This window comes from Heliangelus exortis, chromosome 7, assembly GCF_036169615.1.
Source record: "Heliangelus exortis chromosome 7, bHelExo1.hap1, whole genome shotgun sequence".
NCBI lineage: Eukaryota > Metazoa > Chordata > Aves > Apodiformes > Trochilidae > Heliangelus > Heliangelus exortis.
Window position 1 is genome coordinate 4,810,927 of NC_092428.1, and position 20,999 is coordinate 4,831,925.

Consider the following 20,999-nt stretch of genomic DNA (forward strand, 5'->3'; position numbering starts at 1 on the left):
CAGATGAATACCCAATGGAACCAGATGAAAAAACAGAAATGAAAAACCAGATGAATATCCTCCTAGAGCTATTGAATCCCAGAATCATTGGGGTTGGAAAGGACCTCTGGGATCATCAAGTCCAACCCTTGGTCCACTCACTCCCCCTGTGGTTCCCAGCCCATGGCACTCAGTGCCTCATTCAGTCTCTTCTTAAAAACCTCCAGGGTTAGAGAATCCACCCCCTCCCTGGGCAGCCCATTCCAGTGTCTCTCTGTAAAGAATTTTTTCCTAATATCCAACCTAAACCTCTCCTGGCAGAGCTTAAAGACCATTTTGCTATCTGAAGAGTGACAGAAGGAGCTCTGGAGAGAAGGGAAGGTTGGGATTACTCAGCTGTAAATCAGCTGCAGGTGGCCCCACTTGGGCACTAACAGGGCACTCAATAGGTCCCACCCATACCTGCCTCACACCTGGCAAGTTTGGTTTTCTGTCCAGCCAGTGAGAAGAAATGTGTGAGAAAGGGCAGAAACCACAATTGTGATGTGCTGGGGGAGACCCCACTTTTCCTCCTGCAAGGTCAGTAAAACAGAAGTGGTCATGCAACTGGTTTTCTTCTGCTCTAGAGCTGGGCAGGGTGTGGCCAACAGAGAAGTTGTCCTAGCTATTTCTCCACGTTCTTTGAACAAACTTAAGACCCTTTCAGCACTTCCTAAAGAAAGGCTGCTGTTAAAAAAAAAACCTAACAAAACCCAAGCAGCACTGTAGAACAAATAATTTCCCTAAAAGTGCCACTGGAGAACACCAGGTCCTTTTCCTGTGCCACAGGTGGTGTGGGGCAGGGGCTGGCTGGGATGTCTGAGGGAATGCTCTTTAGGAGGTGGGGAGGGGGCAGCATGCTACTCTAATATAAAATATCACTTTTGAAAAATCAGGAGTGATGCAAAGCATGTAATGTAACTTAAGGGTTGAAATAGAGATGCCACAGAAGGCCAACTCTGGAATAAAAGCAAAAGTGGGGAGTTGGGAGAGTCAAGAGAAACTGAGGAGGTAGGAGGCATCCAGGGCAGCTGAGTTTTTCAGAAGATTTGTTACTGGAATATTGTTTTTTATGTTTTCTTCTGACCTGGAGATCAGTTTTGGAGTGTATTAATAGCAGATTTCCCTTTTTTTTTTTCCCTTAGTCCTTTTGGTGACATTCTAGAGACCAGGCTGCACCTGGGTTAAAAGAAAAACAGTTTTTAACTCCTAAGAAAACAAGAAGAACTTGCAGTAATGTGGCTTATATGCCCGTTAGTGTGAAGTTAAACACTACCAGCTGTATTGTCTGGCTTTACAAAAAGCACTCAGGTGACCAATTTCCCCTTACTTTTCTTATTTAGAAAGCTGTTTGAAATCTGCCAGGCTTCCTGGCAAGGTGTTGAAGAAGGGGTTCATGAAGTGTATTAAATGCTCATAAAAAAAAAAAATAAAATCTTCTGCAATGTTTTCCTGAAATATTATTTCTCAAGTTTTGCTGGCTAAAGTAAAAGAGAGAGTGAGCATGTCAGAGTCTCTAGAAGTCCATTGAGTTCTGCCTTCTTGGTGTGTTGCAAGACTGTCAGGAAACCTTTTAAAAAGCTTTCTGGAGTCAGATTTCCTATACCTGCTGCTTAGGGGGTGAGTGAGCCAAGGCTGGGTTGGTCCAGGCTGGTCCTAAGCCAGGGCAGCTGGGCACATTTGCTCAATTTTTAGCTTAAAAAAAACCCAAACAGGGAAAAGGTCAGCAATTATTGCCTTTGTATTTAGCTAAATTCATGGCAGAGAAGCAAAGCACCCAAAGGATGCTCAGGGCTGCTGCTATCTCTATGGTCTTATCTCCCTCATCTCATCTGTGTGCCTGGGCAGTGCTTTTATCAGGATGCTGAGGGTGCTGTCTGTGTTCTCTTGCAGGTCAGTGCTGGCTGGGAGCTCACCCAGGAGGGAAGCTCCATCTCCTCCTGGATTTCATTGCCTCAGCTGTGGAAGATGACCCCAAAAACTGCTGGCTGAGGTAGGTGTTTCTCAGCATGTTCACTTCCTATAAACATTTCCTTCAGCTTGTGAAACCATTGTGAAATGTGTTTATTACCTATGTTGTTGGAATGAGGTTCTGCAGTTCTTGTAGGGTTGCATCAAAACCAGTTTTGTGGGTTTTATTTTTGTCTGAAGTCCTTGTAAGGGTGGTAAGTGCTGCATTACTATCAGTAAAGAGTACTCAGTGAGTAGGAGTGGGCCAGATAGCTGCTGATATTAAGACAGGAGTTTGTAAATGGTTTGTTTCTCTAAATTTGGGAGGTAAATACTAGAGGAAAGAGAAGCTGAATGTGGTATTCTATTTTTTTCAGGATTACAAACTGATTCTGTACCATGTGCTTTTTTGGGGAGGAAGGATTTGATATGTTTTCCTTTCTGGTTGGGATTTAACATAATTATATATTTACAGTTCATACACCTGCTGATATACTGAGATAGAGCTTTTAATGTAATGTGACTGATGTTCAAACCAGTAACCTGGGTGTGCTGTTGAAATTGCCTTTCCATGAAGACTAATGAAACAAGTTTTTATTTTAAAGTACCAATGTTATATGAAATCTGTTGGGAAATCCCTATTATTTTTCTTAAAGTGAGAATTATTTGGCCTTTCTGAGTGGGGTGTCGGATTGTCTCTGGTCCTCATTCACACAGAGCAGGAAAGCCAAGTGCTTGGTGATGAGAAATGAAGGAAAAACACTTTGATCATTTTTGTTGACACTGTTTTCTTTGTGTTGGTTTACTTCTGTTTTAATGAGGGAAAAGTTATTTCTTTGAGGGATCATAGAAAATGTGGTAAGAGGGAACTAGGACTTTGCAACTGGTCTGCTCAGTGTGTTTGGGGTTTTTTTCTGGTCTTGGTGAAGTGCTAAAGCTGAGATGTTGGCTTTTGGGGAGCCCTCAGTTCCTTTGGGTGGAAAGTTTGTGGCTCTTTGCTGTGGGAACAGTGCTATTGGCAAGCTTTATATTGAGGAGCAATATGGTTTGGTTTTCAAACAGTAATTTACCAAGTTGCTCTGAATATGCACCTTTCCTTTCTGCCTAATAACTTCTTGAAATAGTTAATTTTTTTCAAGGCTTGATAATGGCACAATTCCATGGCCAGCCTTTCCCCCTGCATGTACACTTCTACACTTCCATGCAGAGTGAGGAGAGCACTCAAATTTTCCCAGGAATCAGGCTGTAATCTAAATGGTGTCACTGTGATGGGGAAATCCATGTACCAAACATGCTCTAAGTTTGTGGGATGATTATGCCAAGAAGAACTCTGTGCTGGTGTGTTCATTACAAGTTTGCTGCTTCTTTTACATGAAGAGGGGGGTCTCATGCTGGATACCTAAAGTCTAATTTTGTAACCTTATTTTAACTTCCAATCACAAGAATATTGGCAGTTTCAATAAAAAAAATTCTTACCACTGATCTTTAGTTGGGGATGTGATAACATCACTGCTAATAAGCAATGAGCACTTAGTTTTTGACAACTTAGAGTGTTGACAAAGAATTAATTAGATTCCATCCCCTACATTTTAAATGATGTAGCATGAATGTTCTTTGTCCTTGTAGCAACTTCCTAGCACCTCAGCTTTTTGGTGCAGCTAGGAAGGACAGAATGACTTTGTACTGTGATGGGAGGTTTTTTGGGGAGTTTTTTTCCTGCAGAAAAAAATAGTGGGCTGTTTAAACCCTCAGAGTCAGCACCATGAACCCAAATAATTCCACCACCTGAGGAGGCTTGGGGTGAAGCTCACTCATTCGGGATGTGACCACTCTTGTTGCAGTGGAGAAGCTTTTCTTCTTCATGGTTATGTTGGGGCAGGTTTGCCCTGCAAGCTCCTCTGGCTGGTCCAGGCACCCAACCCAGTTGGTAGTAAAGCTTCAAAGGAAGGAAGTCTAAAGAAAACCAGCCCAGTCCTTTGCTGTTTTTTCTTTTTTTTTTTTTGCAGTACTTTAATACAGCATTAAAATGCTAGAATACTAGAGGCAAGCTGTATACTATCCAGCAAATAAGGCACATGTCGGAATGCCATTTTATGGACAATCCATAACAGAGGTTTTACAGTCTCTGTAGCAACACAGTCACCAGATGAACAAGCTGTCACCTTGCTTGCTGAAGCAGAACTGGTACCTCTGAGGCCTTTGTCCATAGGTTTTGTTGGTTTGTTTTAGCTGTACAAGTTTAATAACAGTTACAGAAACAGAAATTATACAAATCACCAGCTGAATCTGACAAGGTCAGTGGGTACAGCTAAACAAATACAATAATAATTGGGTTAATTTTTTTTAAAGCTGAAGAAATTAATAAGATACAGTGTTAGTTTTAGCACTAGTACACAATGCAGTGAGTGCTGTTCTAAATAACCTTTTAAAGGAAAGAAGAATCCAGTACAGGGTTGGGCAGACCTCCCACTCGAGCATGGTAAAATATCAAACTAAAACCCCAGTCCTTCATAATATAATCAAGCTACATGAAATGTAAAGTGTAAAAATGCTTCAAATACGTGCACATGCATATTCTATATTGCTATGACTTCTAATTAAAATAAACATAAATCCTTGCTAATCTACTTAAATCCTTTTCTCTTACATCCTCTGACTGACATTATTGCTGTAGCCGATTCTGCATAGCTGAACTCACAGTCTGCAAAAAAGTTGTGAAAGTCAAGTTGTCAAACAATGTCCCAACCACCTCTCTTCCCTTCTCATTCTGGGAAAGGACAAGAAACACCATTTGAAACCCAACACTTGTGCTTCCGAGCCCCTGTGGTGCTTTCAGCATCTTCTGTGTCTTTCACAAGGCCATAAAGTGACAGAATACTGATATTTGCTCCTCACTTGCTCTATGTCCAGTGATAGCTTTTTCTAGCAGTCCTTTCCCAAATACACATAAATAAACTGTATAAGCATTTTCATATAAGTCTAAGCACTTGAATAATATATTGGTTACTTAATACTGATATTTTCATCCAAGGATAACAAAAACAATATGGCTTAAAGAATTGCAAGGTTTTTTTTTTGTCAGAACTATGTACCAACTTTCATATAATATTTTATGTAGACAATATTTCCTTCTTAGTGTAGTTCTGTTGCATACTTTATACAGACAAAAGCAATGTAAAAAAAAAGAAAAAAAAAAAAAAAAGTAAATTACTTCCATAAATATTTTCTTGAGGATACATCCTTAGTTCTGCAAAATACTTAAGAAATCTCTTACCTCTGTTAGTATCCTAGTTGAGAGGAAGGCCCTTAGGAAAGCTTCCAAATTGTAAAAACTTTTCCCCAACAAACAAACAATACTTCTTTTAAAAAGGCCCTCAAATATATACAAAAAAGTTACTGCAAAGAGTTTCCAGATAATAGTTCAGTATTACAAGAAATATTTGTAACCATTCAAAAATTTTAACATCTAAAAAGGTTTCCAAAATACACACATAGTATTAAAAAAAAAAAAAAAAAATTGAAAGAAACTCTATGTCAAGTATAACTCAAGATAAATACACATCTGCAAGTAAAACTGTAAAATACTTCATACAGGGGTAAACATTTATATCAATCATCTATAGCTAGTAACTGCACACGATTGTCCCTTTGAAATTCATCCTAGAAACACAAACCATCATCCCTATATCTAAGATCTCAAACATCCCTCTGAGCACTTCAGCAAACTGAAAGGACAGCAGTGGTTTTGCAGATAGGAAACGATATGGATTGGAGTGATACCTTAAAGAATGCTTCTTGTGTGGGGATAATTCCATTGCATTTGAAAAGGGGTTGGCAAAGGCAAATGGAAAATGTGTGTCAATTCACTTTTAACTTGAAAACCACATGGTGATAATTTATTACGTGCTGGCCGGTGGATAACTCTTAGGATCCACATTGGGAATTAAAAAAAAAAACAAACAACCAAGATTGTATGTGACTGCAGGACAAAAAGAACTGATCTATGAAGTCTGATGTTTCCAAAGTTTCTTGACTTTTCATGTTTTCAGCAGTTTTATTTTTTGGAAAATCTGCTAGAGTGTCACAGGTATGCAGCCCATGTATAATCTGAATTTCATGTTATACCTAAAGGTTAAAATGCAGAGAATGCTTCTCTGTATAAGGCTTCTCTCAGGCATCCATAACTTCACATTTTTAGTTTACAAACTAAGTCCCATATAATGGGGAACTTCAAAATACACCTATTTTCAGAAATAATATATACTCTTGTGTATTTATCTGAAATGAAAAAGCAACTTTGAGACAGAAAGGCCTCAAACTTTGCTTGTGTGGCATCATTTTACATCTATGGTAGCAGCAGTAGAAACTGGCTAAAATGGGGCCATTCTTTAAGCTACAGGGATTTTTCTTCATCACCATTAATTGAAGTATTTGTAACAACCTCATTGGAGCCACATCAAATTAAAGCAGCTAAAACCCTACACAGTTCAAATCACTGATACCTTTCTCCAGAGCAGTGCTAATGCCAGACAAAAATCTGTGTGAAATGTTCTGACTGACCAACAAATTGTGGTTAGTTTTATTTTTTAAGGATTAAATGAAAGTGTAAAAATATTTGAGGGGAGAGTAAGAAGGGGGAAAAAAAAAAAGTATGTGCTGGTAGGCAGGCAATAGCAAGAATCTGAGATTAAAAGTGATGTTTGCTAAGTAAGTGCAAAAAGTCAAATTTCTCACAGGTAGAAGCAGAAGATTATTGAGTTTAGGGAGGCCTGTATTGATTTTTGCTTTTTGCTGGTGCCTGCTTTGCTTCTGGTAAGACTGAAAATGCACTCAGGGATTACTAGCTGAGGTTCCAAATGCAAGGCCCTTTAAAGAGAACTTCAGAAAGCATCCAGAAAAATCTGAGGTAAATCAACCCATCCTCTTTCCAATAAAAAAATCTGAATTTTTAAAGTCTTTCCAATTTGGAAAGAGTTATTTAAGTCTGAAGGTGAATTACCTTGGAGAGAAGAGGGGTCTGTGGTCACAAGCTCTTGTTACCCACTTCTGGGGGTGTCTTTTTCCAGCAACCCACACACTTGGAGCAAATGTCCAGGGCTGAATGCTACAATCCTGGGAATAAAGCAGGGAGGGGAGGTGCTGGCTGCTCCCCAGGGATCCTCAGTCACCCTTTGGTCACATCCTTTTTGTCAGGGATGGCCAGGCAAGCAGGATGCTCCCAGCCCTGGGATGCTGGGAACCTGATCCCCATCCAGCACCAGGAGGGGTTTGTGGTCTCTGAGTCAGGTACTACAACCCCTGGCAGTGTCACTCCTTCCCTCCCTGTAGGTTTTGCTCTTTATCTGCTTTTCCCCTACATGATGACAGACCTTCCCCTCCACTTTTCCTCCCATTTTATATGGCAAAATACACTTTATATGTCTGCTGCCTTGGCAAAGACCACTCCTATAAATATTGAACTCTCCTAAGTATGCTTTTTAAGAATTATTAATTGCTGTAAAGTCAATCACATACTTTTTTTAGGAACCTTATTTTAAAGTACAGCCTAAAACTGCAGAAGGTAAAGGCACTGCTGTGCAGAGCAGAATCTGGACAAGCCATTTTTAACAGGGCACTGTTGTGAAAATAGCAACACTTCCAGCTAATGGTATATTTCTGTTGCTCTTTACTCAGAGCCTGGTAGTTTGCTGTATATCAAAGTAGCTATAGCAAGACATGTGCTATCTTATCTACTTAGTGGTTATCATAAGGTGGAAAGTATTCAACAGAAAAAAAAAACAAACAACAAAACCAAACCAAAACCGGTTTTCTCCCTTAGTGTAAGGGAGAAAAAAAAGTATTTTCTCTGATCTTCATCTAAGGGGGTTTCTCTAAGTCTCCTTTAGCTGGATGTGAAGCATCAAGGTGATTTTTTAAATTTTATTTTTTAAATTCATATGCTATTAAGTGCTCAAGAGGAAAAAAAAAAAAAGATTTAGTATGTGGCTTTTTTGAAAATGCTGGAAACAAACTATCAAGATGAGTCCTAGAGGTCAAACTTTGAAAAGCCACCCCTAGATTTGCAGGTGTATTCTTTTATTCCTATTTTTATGGGCAGGTTAGAATCTTTGTTTAGAGAATTTGTCTCTAAGGTAATTTCTGACTCTGTGCAAAAGAATGCATTCCCATTTGAAAATCCTAAAATTGCATATCTTGACTGAGGCAACTGAGCTGCTATTAGTGCTAACTTCCAGTAATACTGTTGTCAGCTCTTTTAATTAATGGAATTGCTAAATTAATTTCAAAGCGATTAATTTAGTTAATACTATTTTTGACATCCAGTGATGTCAACACACTTGCACTAGGTAAGCCTCACAACTCTCTTGTGAGGTAGGTAAACTGAAATGGTTTTAGCCCTATTTTGGAGCTGGGAAAACTGAGGGCTGGAGAGATCTTGTGGAAGAGCCAGGAGTCCAAATATTGATCCATTGCTCTGGCCAGTTGGGTCACTTGGGCTACCCATAAATAATGAAGTTTGCAAGATCTGTACCCTATCCTACCACCAAAATAAGCAGAACCCATGTTGCCCTGCTTGTAAGAGGGCAAGAAATAAAGGAAATTTGTAAAGAGTGTCAAATGCTCACTGTAAGTTTTTAGTTTTCTTTTGACTATGACTTAACATCCTGCTATCACCTGGCATAAAAATCCCTCTGCCTTGGTGGTGTGGAATTGATCCTCAAAACCAATTTAATTCACATCAAGCTATTGAGGACGTAAAATATTCCCACAACTTCATCAAAATAGGAATTGCTGATTAAAACCAAGCCAACCCAAACAAACCCCCCTCTAATTTTTAATTTTTTTTTTTTTTTTTAGTGAGTGAGTGCTGCAAGTGAATTGCTTGTTGTGTCCTTTTGCCAATGTACTCTCATGTAGACAAAAAAAAAAAGAGGATACTGCCTCGAGGTACTTTCAGTTAATGATATTGCCCAGTCCCTGATGAATTCTTTGCAGCAGGGTGCCCCTGCACAAAGTTCTACCTGAAATGGGATAACAAAATAGAACTCCTACATTTCTCCTCAGGAATGCAGGTGCTTCAGGAAGACATAAAGAGGGAAGGTTATACAGAGTGTTCTCCATGCCTCAAAACACCCTTATGGCTAGCAAGTTTCACCTTTCAACAAATTGGTACAGTAGAAAAAAAGGACACAAAAATGCTTCCAGAAAGTGGCTTTCAAACTGTTTTGAAGAGTGAGTTTGGTTAATCTTTCAATTAAGTGTTTTGGGGACAGCTTTAACTATTCTTATCCCCTCATGTTCACAGTAAATTGAGTGTGCTGGTGGCCTAATGGACAACCCAGAGGCATGCAGGGACCATTTCAGTGGCATTACATGACAAGAGAAGGCTCCTTTAGTCACACAAGCCAGTTTTGTCTCCTCCAAAAACCTTTGGAATCCTTTCTGGTGCTCTGGGTCCCACTATGGAACCCTTTCTACCCAACTTGCCCCTTCAAACAACCATTCACTTTTTTTTTTTTTTGTTGCCACATTCAAGAAAAACGATTTTGCCTAAACCCTGCCCAAACAATGGTAAGAAATAAAGTCCAAGAAATCAGCAGCACAAAAGTCTCAGACTTTTGTAAAACTGGGAAAACAGTGATTTTCTTTCTTTTATGCTTGTTTATCCTTCCTTTCTCTTGTCATATAACAGGAATAATGTTCATGTTGTGGGTGAGTGCTTGCAATCAGTGGCCCCACAGTTCTTTAACCTCTGCAAAAGCCATACATATATATATATATAAATATATATATTCCTTGTACATATTATACCTTGCCTGTTGAATAGTACTTCACCTGGCCATGATATAGGGTCTGTGTAAACAATCAGCAGAACCTGAACCGTGGTTCTGGTGTGAACACTATCAGTAACACTTTATATATGAGTGTGTACATATATATATAAAAAATCTACATATATATGTATCTATACAAACCAGAGTCCTGTAAAATACCTGTTGCATGCATGTGCACACACGGGAGAAATGTTACATTCTATTAATGGTAAGGCATATTATTAGATAGGCAATATTGGCAATAATTGTAGCTTTTATCTTGATTTATTGTGTTGCTGTTGATCACATGCTGCCCGAGGATCTTTCAGGATGATGGGGATGGCAGAGGCCACTTGGAAGGTTTTTATTGCACACGGCGGCAGTAGTAGCCCAAAACTTTGCACTTTTCACACAGGTGCTGGGGGTGTTCTTTGCTCTGATCCGAAACATCCAGGCCATCCGGCTTTTCCAGGGGTCTCTGCAGTGAAGGGAGGGAAATCCCATTAGCTCCAAGGTTTCCTCACTGTTACTCTTCATTACACATGGGAATCCCACTTTTACACTTCCCTGAGCTCACTCCTAGCAATGCTAAAGGGACTGAAATATTCCTGGGGGGATGAAATATTTTTCCATAAACCCGTTTTTGGTTCAGAGGAGCTTCACAACTTAAAGTCAGTCTTCTTCATAAAGGTTATGGTAACTTTGTAGACAAATCACTAAAAGACTGAGTTGGGGACCAAAGCAGGAACACAGCAGATTTTATTCTCTTGGCTTCAGTAACTGAGATGTCCCCAAAGTATTAACACCTCGAGCATGGGAATCCCATTACCCAGCAATGCCAGCAGGGGTGTCCAATGTTAGGATTAACTCTCTTGACCACCCACAGATGTTACACAGCTAAATGAGGTTTTCCCAATACTCAGTCCCACGTTTCTGAGGCTAAAAATTTTGAAATAGAGCAGTTGCAAAACTATTAATAAAAAAAAATCCCCAACCTCACAACACCATGTGTTCCCCTGAACCTGAGTAATAAACTGACTATGTATTTTTAATAAAATCAGTGAAATCACAGGGTTGGAGGGAGGTATGTTCAGCTAAATAAGGGAGTGGAATTGCTGTGGTTTTTAAGTCCCTTTTTTTTATTTGCAGTCATTCTGAAAATAAAATATCCACAGTGAATATTCCTGTGCTGTTAAATGTTTGGAAAGTCTAACAGGGAGAGAGGTGACAGATGTGAGGTGTAGAACATCATAAAGTGCAATATTTGTTTGAAAACAAACAAACAAAAAACCCAACCTAACACAAAACCCCAACAAACCAACCAAAATTCCCTAGCCCATAACTTCTCTATTTTTGTGAAATGTGCCTGAAACCTGAAGACTGTTTCTTTGCACAGTCCTTCCCATGAAGGCAGTGGGTGTTCTATGAGCCTGGGGTACAGACACCATGTGGGGTGAAATCTGAAAAACAAGCTGCAAGCTTCTCACTGTTCTCACAGGGATACTGAACCCTGGCTTATATCTTGAAAATATTCTTGAATAAGGGGGTAGATGAGTATAAATTACAAAATTACAGCCGTGTTTTCCTAGATCTATAAAATCTTAAACTACACCTGACCACCTCAATATTCACTTATGTTCTTTATACCAAAGCCACCTACCTGAGACCCTGTGGACAGGAAGAGCAGATACCTTAATCTTTTTTTTTTTCTTTTTTCCTATCTAGCACTGTAGGAATGCCTCATAATCCAGTGAACAGAGGGGCTTCTCAGCATTCTGAATAGCTAAAATGAGACACGATGTATTTTGTTCTCCTGAACAAGGGATATCTGCAAATTCTTGCTTGGTTATATTGGATTAGAAGTGCAAAACTATTGCACAGGTAGTAATAACAATACATGGGAGCTACTCAGTGGTTTGCTCCTGATTTTGTGTCCTTACCCATCAGATGCCTCAAGTTTCAGCTCTCCTGTCTCTGAGTTAACTTCATTTACAACTTAATTGGCAAGGGGATTCCTTATATCAGGTAGGGGATAAGGAAGGTGGATGGACCCCTCTAAATCCTTTAACCTCCCCCTGCAGCCCCACTGGACTTTAAATGACTGTGCTAGGATTTGAGATCAGAACCAGCAAGGCCCACAGTTGCCTTGTAGCCCCATCACTGGTGCAGGCAGTGCTTGTGCCACAGCACAGACAACTTCAACAAGTTCATTTGCTCAGAAAACCTGCTCTTCTGCCACTTATTTCACCAACATCTGCCCAAAGAGCTTCTTCAAGAATGTGTGTTACATAATGCAGTGGGTGATGATGCTCAGGCTCAGAAGTTTTGCTCCTCCTCAGGGAATTGGAGACTTTCAAAATGCTACACTTAAGGAGCCTATTTGACTCAGCTCTGATTGCTTCTACATGCTAGATGTGCTTTGATTAAAGGGGAAAAAAAATACAGCAGTTATCATGTTTATTGATATAAGCCAGATTTTTTTTTTTTTTTTTTTTAATACACAAGGCCTTGGGAATCATTTTTCCTGGAAATAGTGCAAAGGACATTGGGAATGCCTTGAAGTGCCAAGAGTTTTTTGGACAGTTTTCAGAAACAATAGCTCTCCATGGTTTGCTTTCCCCCTGTGTTGATTGAGCTCAGCTTTTTGGCCTGCAAAGCATTTTGATTTGAGAAATGTTATTGTTACCAGCATGTTACAACACAGAGGCTGAGGAGAGAGGGGGTTATGAAGGCAGGGAAGGAGGTTGCCAAGGGCCAGCTGGAAGGAGCTGAGCAGAGCAGAGCTCAGGCTGCATTTTCTGGTGAGATGCTGGAGGGCTGAGACTTCGAAACTGGTAGTGAGTGAGCTGTGGTTTCTGTCCTAAAAACACTTCAACTTTTGCATAAAATGAAGTCCCAGATTACCTCTGTTTGCGGGTTTCTTGTAAGGCAAAAAAAAAAAACAAAAAACCAACCCCAAACCCTTCAAACACACTGAGAAGCAACAGATCTTATCCTGCTGCTGTTAGGTGCTAATTGTGGAGGACTTTGGAGTAATAACCTTACACCCTTGCAACCTTTCTGACCCTGTGCTAGAAGGGTGGGTTGGTCAAGCAGCTAAAGAGCTGTGGGTGCCCAGCAAGCTTGGACTCCATGGGACAATTCCCACCACCTTTGGTGTGGTCAAAGGAGAAGATGCTGGCACAAGAGCAGGGCAAAAGGGTTGGGATGCTCCAAGCTGCCCATTATTTTGGGGGATTGCTGAGGAGGCTGGAAGAGTTCTGTGCTTCTGCTGAGGCCATGAAAACTCAGCCATGGGTTTGGAGAGGGTGTGGAGAAGGGAACAGGCTCTTTGGCTGAAAAAATAATTTTCCACAGAAATAAGTGAAAGGGAGCTTGTAAAACAACAGAAAATCCTGCAGTGTTTCTCTGGGAAAGGTATGCTTTTTTCCATTAAGTGGAGAATTTAAATATAATAATTCAATTTTCGTTGTCTATTTTTTTTTTCAAATGCAAGCATCCTGGATTTGGCAGTCCATATTTTCAGTAAAAAAAAAACAAACTACAGGGATGGGCACTCTTACTTCATCTTTGTGCGTCTTGCTTTAATTTTCTCCTGGTAGTTGCTGGGTGGAAATAATCTTGTGCAGCTCCACCAAGAAAGCTCTTGGTGGTAGTGACTAAAGCTGGTGCCTCAGGGGAATGAAGCTGAAATAAATTTATATAGCAATTCCTGTCCTGCAAATTCACTTCTGCTTGTGGACCATTGCACTCTACGTGTACCAAATGAGCTCTGTGTTCCCCACAAGTCGGTGAAAAACACAAAACCATCCAAACAAAACTTACTCTTATCAAGTGAGGTGTCAGAGAAATCATCACTAGGACACCCTCAGGGAAAACTGCTTCCTCTAAGGAGTAAAATGGAATAATGTGGCTGCTGATGTTTGCCTTTAGAAGAACTGAATTTTTAAATTTTTTTCTGTAGAATGGAACAATTTGATTGCACCACTGAGGGGTAAATGATTGCAACAAAATTGAAATGTAAGAAAACACTTAAATCATTTTTCTGGACTAGTTACCTCAAGTCTTAATGGAGCAAATTTGATGACTAAATGACAATTTAGATATGTGAATGGAAATGGATTGTGCAACTATAGCTGGTAGGGTAATGAGCTACCAGTTTTAAGGAACCAAGGCTAGATATGCTTCCCTCAAGACATACATTCTATAATGAATTTCTAAGTTTTTAGTCCAATTAAAGAAAAAAAAAAAAAGCTCTGGGGAAAAAGGGTGAGATGCAATGTGCATTCTTGAGCAAGAGACTCAGCTTTTCTTGCCTGCCTGGGGAGAACAGGGACATTAAGGAGAGCCCCAGTTGTTGCTGGGGATCCCAGAGGCAGCAGTAAGAAGGCTGCAGAGCAGAGGCATGATGCTGAGAGACAGGTCTGTCAGCAGCCTCTGAGACAGGCCAGCTAGGAAGGAATGAAATTTATTTATCAGTGAAATTATTCATCAGTGAAATGGTGAAAATCTCTCTTTAGTATTCAGAGAACCAGCAGTCTGGGGTAATCTGTATTCCCACTGCTGGATCATACAAGTATGAGGAAAGGCTTATTAAATTTAAAGAGTCAAAAGACCATACTTGTACACCTGAAACCATTCAAGAGTTTTATTTGGTGTGAATGATCAGACCCATCCTTCCCTGTTCTGAGGGAATAGAGGTGAATACAGATGCACTTGGGTAAGGAAATTGTGATGGGACCACAGCATTGCCCAGGGAAATAATAGTTTGAATATCATGAAGAATGTATTTACATACCAAATTATTTCCAGCCCAACAGTAAATTCCTGACAGCTGGAAGACTGTAGTGGCCAAGAGGACAAGTCAGTCACCAGATGGCTGGTTCTGCACCAGTGCAACAGCTGTCATCACAAACAGCAGTGGAGTTAGCCACAAAGTCAGAGAAGAAGCCTCGATAAGGGGCCAGTCAGGAATCAACCAAAAGTGCAGATGGTGCCTCCATAGCAGGCAAAGGAAGAAATTGGGAGCTTGGCATCTGGGTTGGTGCAGGGCCAAGAATGCTGGCGAATGGCTATAAGGATGGGCTCCACTGCAAGGAGCATAAACAACCACAAAATCCAAATTCCTTTGAAGAATAAGAGGTAGGTTTAAGTCTCCTCTAAGATGTCTGTTTATCTTTAGAATAGCTGAAGTAACTATCCAGGAAACTACTTCTAGAAGAGCCACAGAGCTGCTTTATCAAGGTAGCTCTTTGATCTCCTGCTCCTCAATCAGGCTCAAGCTCAATGGGCCTCCAGTTTTTGTCCCATGTCCTGTCAGCTCCAGCAAGCACTGCCTCTGGGAGCTTTATCACTTGGGGGATGTGGTGGATGTCATGAAAACAAAAAAGGAATTCAGAGCTTCCTTGGGACAAGCAGCAGATTTGAAGCTCATGTGCAAGAGGAGCGTGGTGGATGTCATGGAAATAAAAATGCATTCAGAGGTTCCTTGGGATGAGCAGCAGATTTGAAGCTCATTTGCAAGGGGAGCATGTTGGATGTCATGGAAATAAAAATGCATTCAGAGGTTCCTTGGGATGAGCAGAAGTTTTGTAGGTCAGGTGCAAGAGCCACCTGATTCTCTGCTCCATGGATGAGTTGGGGACTGAATGGCAGCATCCCTGCTTATCAGCATTTTCTGCTTCTTCTTGGAAAACGTGCTCCACCATCTCTCTTAAATGCAGAGATTTAAGGCTGTATTTATGGAGAGCTCCAAAGTATATACACAGCTGTAAAACTGCTGAGAAGACTTTTCCTGCCCCAGAGAGATTAAAAAGCTCATTCTCACAGATAGGTTATGTGGAGTAAGAGCATGAGGCTGAATTGAGACATTCCTTGTGGGGAATTGGCACAGGATCCTTTCCTGGAGTGAGAGGAGCCTCCAGGAACAAAGAGCAGGTGGCAGGGAAATGTGGCTGCTCTCCTCTCTTCTCCAGGGAGCCACTAAGCAAAGGTATGCACAGGAAATCCAGATTTGAGGCCAGGCCCAGCAGATGTGCTTGAATGGCTACCCCAGAGCTATCCAGAGTGGAGAAAATCTTCAGTGCTCTGGTACTGTGGCCTCAGCCAGCTCCATAGCAGTACCCGGGCACAAGCAGCCCTTGTGAGACAATCTGAACAAGGACTAAAAAAGTCCATGGATTGAGGGAAGCAACTGAGCAGGATGAAATGCAGAGATGGAGATGAGGGCTGGAGAAAAGGGCAAGGCTGGAAACTGAGAATAAACTCTTAGCTCACTGCAAGGAATATCAAGCAATCCTGAAATCAGGGTTTCTTTTTGATTTTTTTTTTTCCTTCTAAATTGGACTAAAGCATCATAATCTGGCATGTGGTTATTTGTCAGACTCTAGAGAGGTTGATCTGTTTGGGGGAAAGTGGGAGGATGCAGAGATACTCACTTGGCTAATTCAGAGGACAGGGAAAGTATCTTCTGAGTTGGTTGCTGTGTCTTGTTTTCTACATCTTCCTCTAAGTGTGCTCTACTGCCCAGTACCAGATACAAACAGGGGAGGTTTGTCTGACCTGGTGTGAGTTATCAGGGTTTTTATACTATTGTGAGTGGGGACATTTTACAATATTCCCTCACCAGGGAAATGTGGCACCTGACTGGTTTTAGCCTGAGCTGTCTGCAGTAAAGTAATTTTTGTACTTTGGAGGCTGTTAGTACTTAAGGACAGTTAATGCTGAGGAGCCAACAGTGACTGTCATCTGCTGATTAAATGACCATTATTTTTTAAAATAATGTTCAAGATATCATTGTGACCTAACAGATAAAAAGGTGTTTTTACCAAATAGTAGGGCAAGAAGAGAAGGAGATAATGAATTACTACACATTGCAGAGAAGTATTGACAAAATGGTTTGGAACAAGAAATTGTTTATTTCACTAAAGGTAAATACTATCTGAGCTTGAAGGGTGGTCAAACTTCCGCAGTTCATTTCAGTTACTTAGAAAGAATAAAAAAAGTCAATTTATGGGATATTTGTACTATGGTCATGTCACATAGTGAAAAAAAGATACTACAAAACAGTGGCACTATTTTGCTTGAATGGAGTTAAAATGGCAAAAGAGAAATATGACTTCTAGGGAGAGGCAGCAACTTTTCTTGGATGAGTTAAGTTGGAAAAACTGTAATAGAAGATTCAGATGAACCTGAAAGTATTTGATTCCATATAATAAAGGCAGGAGGAGCACATAAGTATCTGAGGACATCCACTGATGCACTGAGAGGGAGGGGAAAAAAGTGATTGCCAGAAACTTCTAGAAGTGCACAGGACCTCAAACATGCATGAAGACTCTCCCATGGTGGGTAATCAAAGTAATAAAAATCTAAAGCAAAATTAGGAAAAATATACAGGACATGCTAAGGTGTAGCAGTGCTAATTAAATAAAAAAAAATAAAAAATTAAAAACCATAGTAAAACCCCAATTAAACAAAAAGCTACTGAAAAAATCCTATGTGCACTATGAGTATTTTGTGCCTTTACTCTCAAACTAGAAATGTTGGACTTATTTTAACTGAAATATCTTTAATCTCTTGAAGACCTGAAATAGGTTTAATGCCTGCTGGGGGGACAGGAACACATGGATGGGTAGGAAGAGCAAAGCTCTTCCACATCCTGAGCTGTGGTGTCCTCAGGGAATGGTGTGGCAGGAGTGGTGGGTGCAGCTGTGGGAACCTGCAGTGCACATCAGGTTTGTGAAGTTTAAACCACAAGCATGGAAGGCTTCAAATGTTAGATTTTAACCACAATTAATTTGCTTCAAGGTACCAGCCATTCTAAACCAATATTTTGGTGGTTTATGGGAATGCAATGACAGCAACAGGGCCAAATCTTGCCCTTGGCATTAGACCACTATACACATGTATACAAGAGGAGGAGATATAGATGAGTTGATATTTTTTCATGTGATTAAACTTAATAAACTTTTTTCTACCTCTTCTTCCTATTTGTTGAAATACATTTCCCTATTTTGCTGTATTTTCATAATAAAGTCAAGGTATCCTTCTTAAGCACTTTTTTTCCTTCCCTCCAAATTCTCATGAAATGGTATCAAGTGTTCCTTATGAGCACATGGAAAGAGCTTTTTTCATAGGAATTTTGCAGGCACTTAGGTACCTAATGAGACACCTAAGGCTCCTGGTGGAATTTCTTTTGCACCTATTCCAAGTGCATCCAAATGCTCTCTCCAGGGTCTGAGCACTCTCTCAGTGGGCAACAGGTAACCTGAGTTGTGCAGAGCTCTATTTATTACCCACATTCAGCTAGGGTGAATTAGACCTGAGGCAAATCACACCTCCAAGCTCTTAAAACAATTTGCTTTTTCCACTCACAACATTTTAAATTTTTTTTTTGTTTTTTTTTTGCAATATTGTGAAAACCCCCTGAATTTTTTCCATGATGTACAAATTCATTGTTCAGGAGTTTATCAAAAGTGAGTTTTTGTATGAAAAGTCAGATTTGACAGGTAGTTTGTAGCATGGTTTTTCAGGCAAAAAAGAGTATGAGCCTAAGCATTTGGTTCATCTGACTCCCTTTAAAGACAGAAGAACTGCTTGTGCCCAGTTTGGGGTGGGATAGAAGCAGGAACTAACAGCCAGTTTTTCCATCATGAGCTGGAAAAGCAGGAAATGACCTCAAGGGAGTGATGCAGCTGCTATCTGCAGGAAAGGAGGCTGTGAGTACCATGTGAATTATGGCTGATGGGGGGCAGGCACAGCTTTCCTTGCAGAGCTACTTAGATTTGACCCTCCAAGGCTAATAAAGAGCTTTCTCTTGAAGTTCTTTGGTTGCCCGTTACCTGGTATGAAAACTGAGAAGCCTCTCTTGAACCAGGCTGCCTTGCTTTGCTGTCATTAACTAAGGAATTCTGCAGGCAGGTGTTATCTTAGTGTTGTTCTACCACTGATCTTTATAACTTGACATAGCCCCTTGACCAAATCCAGCCTTATTTCAAAAGGTGAAAAATGGGAAATAATACCAGTGAAATGAAATGTTAAATTGATGTAAATATGAAGAAAATCAGAAGAACTGGGAGGCCCATTGCTACTGCTGAGCTTCTCCTCATCTCAGATTATAACACCTCCCAGTCTCTATAATAAAAATTTTGGGGTGGAGGTGATTTATTTAAAGATAGGGCAAATAAATTTTGCAAGTCCAGTGACAGCAATCTAGATTTCCAGGCCTGAGAAAAGCACCCGATCTGGGAAACAATTTTCCTTGTGGCATGTGGTGGTCCATGTCAAGTCCTCTTTAAGTCTTACCCAGACTTCAACGAGTCAAGAGCATTCCTAGTTCTCAGCCTGTCTGCACGTCTCCTACCTGTTTGTGAGGATAAACATTGATGTGGCACTTGATACATTCTTGTCCCATGTTAGCCCAGGAGTTTCCACTCATCCATTTTCTCTTGCATTTGGGGCACTTGTATTCCCCGAAGCAGCGTTTCTTGCCCTGGTATGGAGTCAGACCTTCTCCTTTTGGACGAGCCTAAAAAACAAAGGGAAATAGCAGTGAATGACCAAAAAGGGATGTGGGAGAGTAATAGAAAAGTAAGGTTTTTTTTTAATTAGGAAATTTTTGCCCAAAGATCCTGGAGGCAGACGTGAAGGTTATATCCCCTTAAGGTAGAGTTAACACGCTGAAGTTTTGGGTATTTTGGTGTATTCAGAAGTTCAAGAACTTGTGACACTGAACATGGTATTTAGATACATGCCTATGAGCCTTTGTAATGAGTAGTTTTAATATCCATTTCATTGTAAGATCCTTTCTCTTGAGTACATATTGCTAGTCCTGTGTATAGGTAGCCCCAAGTGAAGTAGCTTACTAGTAAATTAGTATCTTTCCTAACTAGATCTTCATTTATTCCCCACTTGGAACCTCTCATCAAGAAAAGTTTTTATAATTTAGCTTTACAAAGCCTCTAAGCAGTAAAGTATTGGCAATTCATTGGTATATAGATAGCCATTATTATATGGGATTGCACAAACTGGGACTCGGTGCGCACGCAAGGTGTAGGTTTTATTAGTGGAAATCATGGATTTCAAGAACTTCATTTGGTTTCAGTGAAACCATGGTTTCACTGGTTCCTATATTTTGAAGGAAATAGGAAGGGATTCTCAAATGGACTGCTGTGCTGGCTAGATGTTAAAATGACCCTTGGAGAAAGCTGTTTATCCTGAAGATAGCTGTAAAGATGAAGCCATTTTCCTAGGGTCTCTGACTGGTATTGAAACACTGCCTGTGTCTTTGCTGAATGTTTTTTGCCTGTAAAGTGTCAGAATGGTTTGATCACCTATTAAAGGAGTCTTTGTCACTTATTTATGTGTTATATATCTATATATCTATGTTATACCTCTGTGGCTTTTTTTTAATTTTTTCTTCCTAAGGTTCCAAGATGAAGTTTAGAAAAGTAGAAAAGTTCAGTGACCCATCCTGCTGGGAAAGGGTTTGTTTTTGTTTGGGGAACTTTTATGCTTTCTCAATGTGCAGGTCCAAATGCTTTCTATGTGAAAACACCAGTTGAAAAAGCAGGTGCTTGGCAGAGGACCTGAGCTTGGCAGGAGCTCTGAGACTTGAGCTCCCATGGCTGATGGAGATGCTGTACACTGTGTTACCTCCAGGGCTCCATGTGGGAGCAAGAAAAGAAAAGAACATTGAGTGCACTCCCCCCTGCATGCTGGCGGGTGCAAGAGGAGCCCAGGGACACCAAACCTCCTCTTTTTTTTTCTCTAGTGTCAGTAAACAACCTCCTCTATTTTATGCATGTTCTTTAAAAGATGAGCTGGAGTAGCAACCTCTGTTACAAATAGGCAAAGGTCTATAATAATTGTCTTTTGTCAATCTGGCAGGGCAATGTAAATATTCTGACACTACAGCACATGAATTTATGGAGATATTGCATAGAAGAAAAAAGTTGATTGCTATAATGAGAAACGTTTTAACTTCCATGACTGAACGAGTGCTGGCAAGCACCCAAAATGTAACCCTCTGATCCATGGTGTCCCTTGGTAAGGATGGGAGATTGTAATTGAATCTAGGGCAGGAAAATGTCAATTTATAGAGACATCCTTACTCTGGACACTTAATTTGGCTCTGCCTCTGAGGAATTTGTAGCACAACTCCAGTCAGTGTGAGAAGGAGCCCTGTGCTCTCTACATTTAGAAATTCTCATGGGATTGAGT

The 20,999-nt window shown here is 40.4% G+C and overlaps 1 protein-coding gene across 1 annotated transcript in view; it reads right to left on the reverse strand.

The window, feature by feature from the left end:
* Positions 1-3,950: 3,950 nt before the first annotated feature.
* The window catches only part of ZCCHC24 (zinc finger CCHC-type containing 24), a 108,809-nt gene continuing 91,760 nt past the window's right edge, over positions 3,951-20,999 (reverse strand). The window contains exons 3-4 of the mRNA XM_071748315.1: positions 19,141-19,305; positions 3,951-10,257 (exon numbers count right to left, since the gene is read on the reverse strand). Of these exons, the coding sequence (XP_071604416.1) occupies positions 10,144-10,257; positions 19,141-19,305 (279 nt within the window). The 3' untranslated portion in view covers positions 3,951-10,143. The remainder of the gene's footprint in view (positions 10,258-19,140; positions 19,306-20,999) is intronic.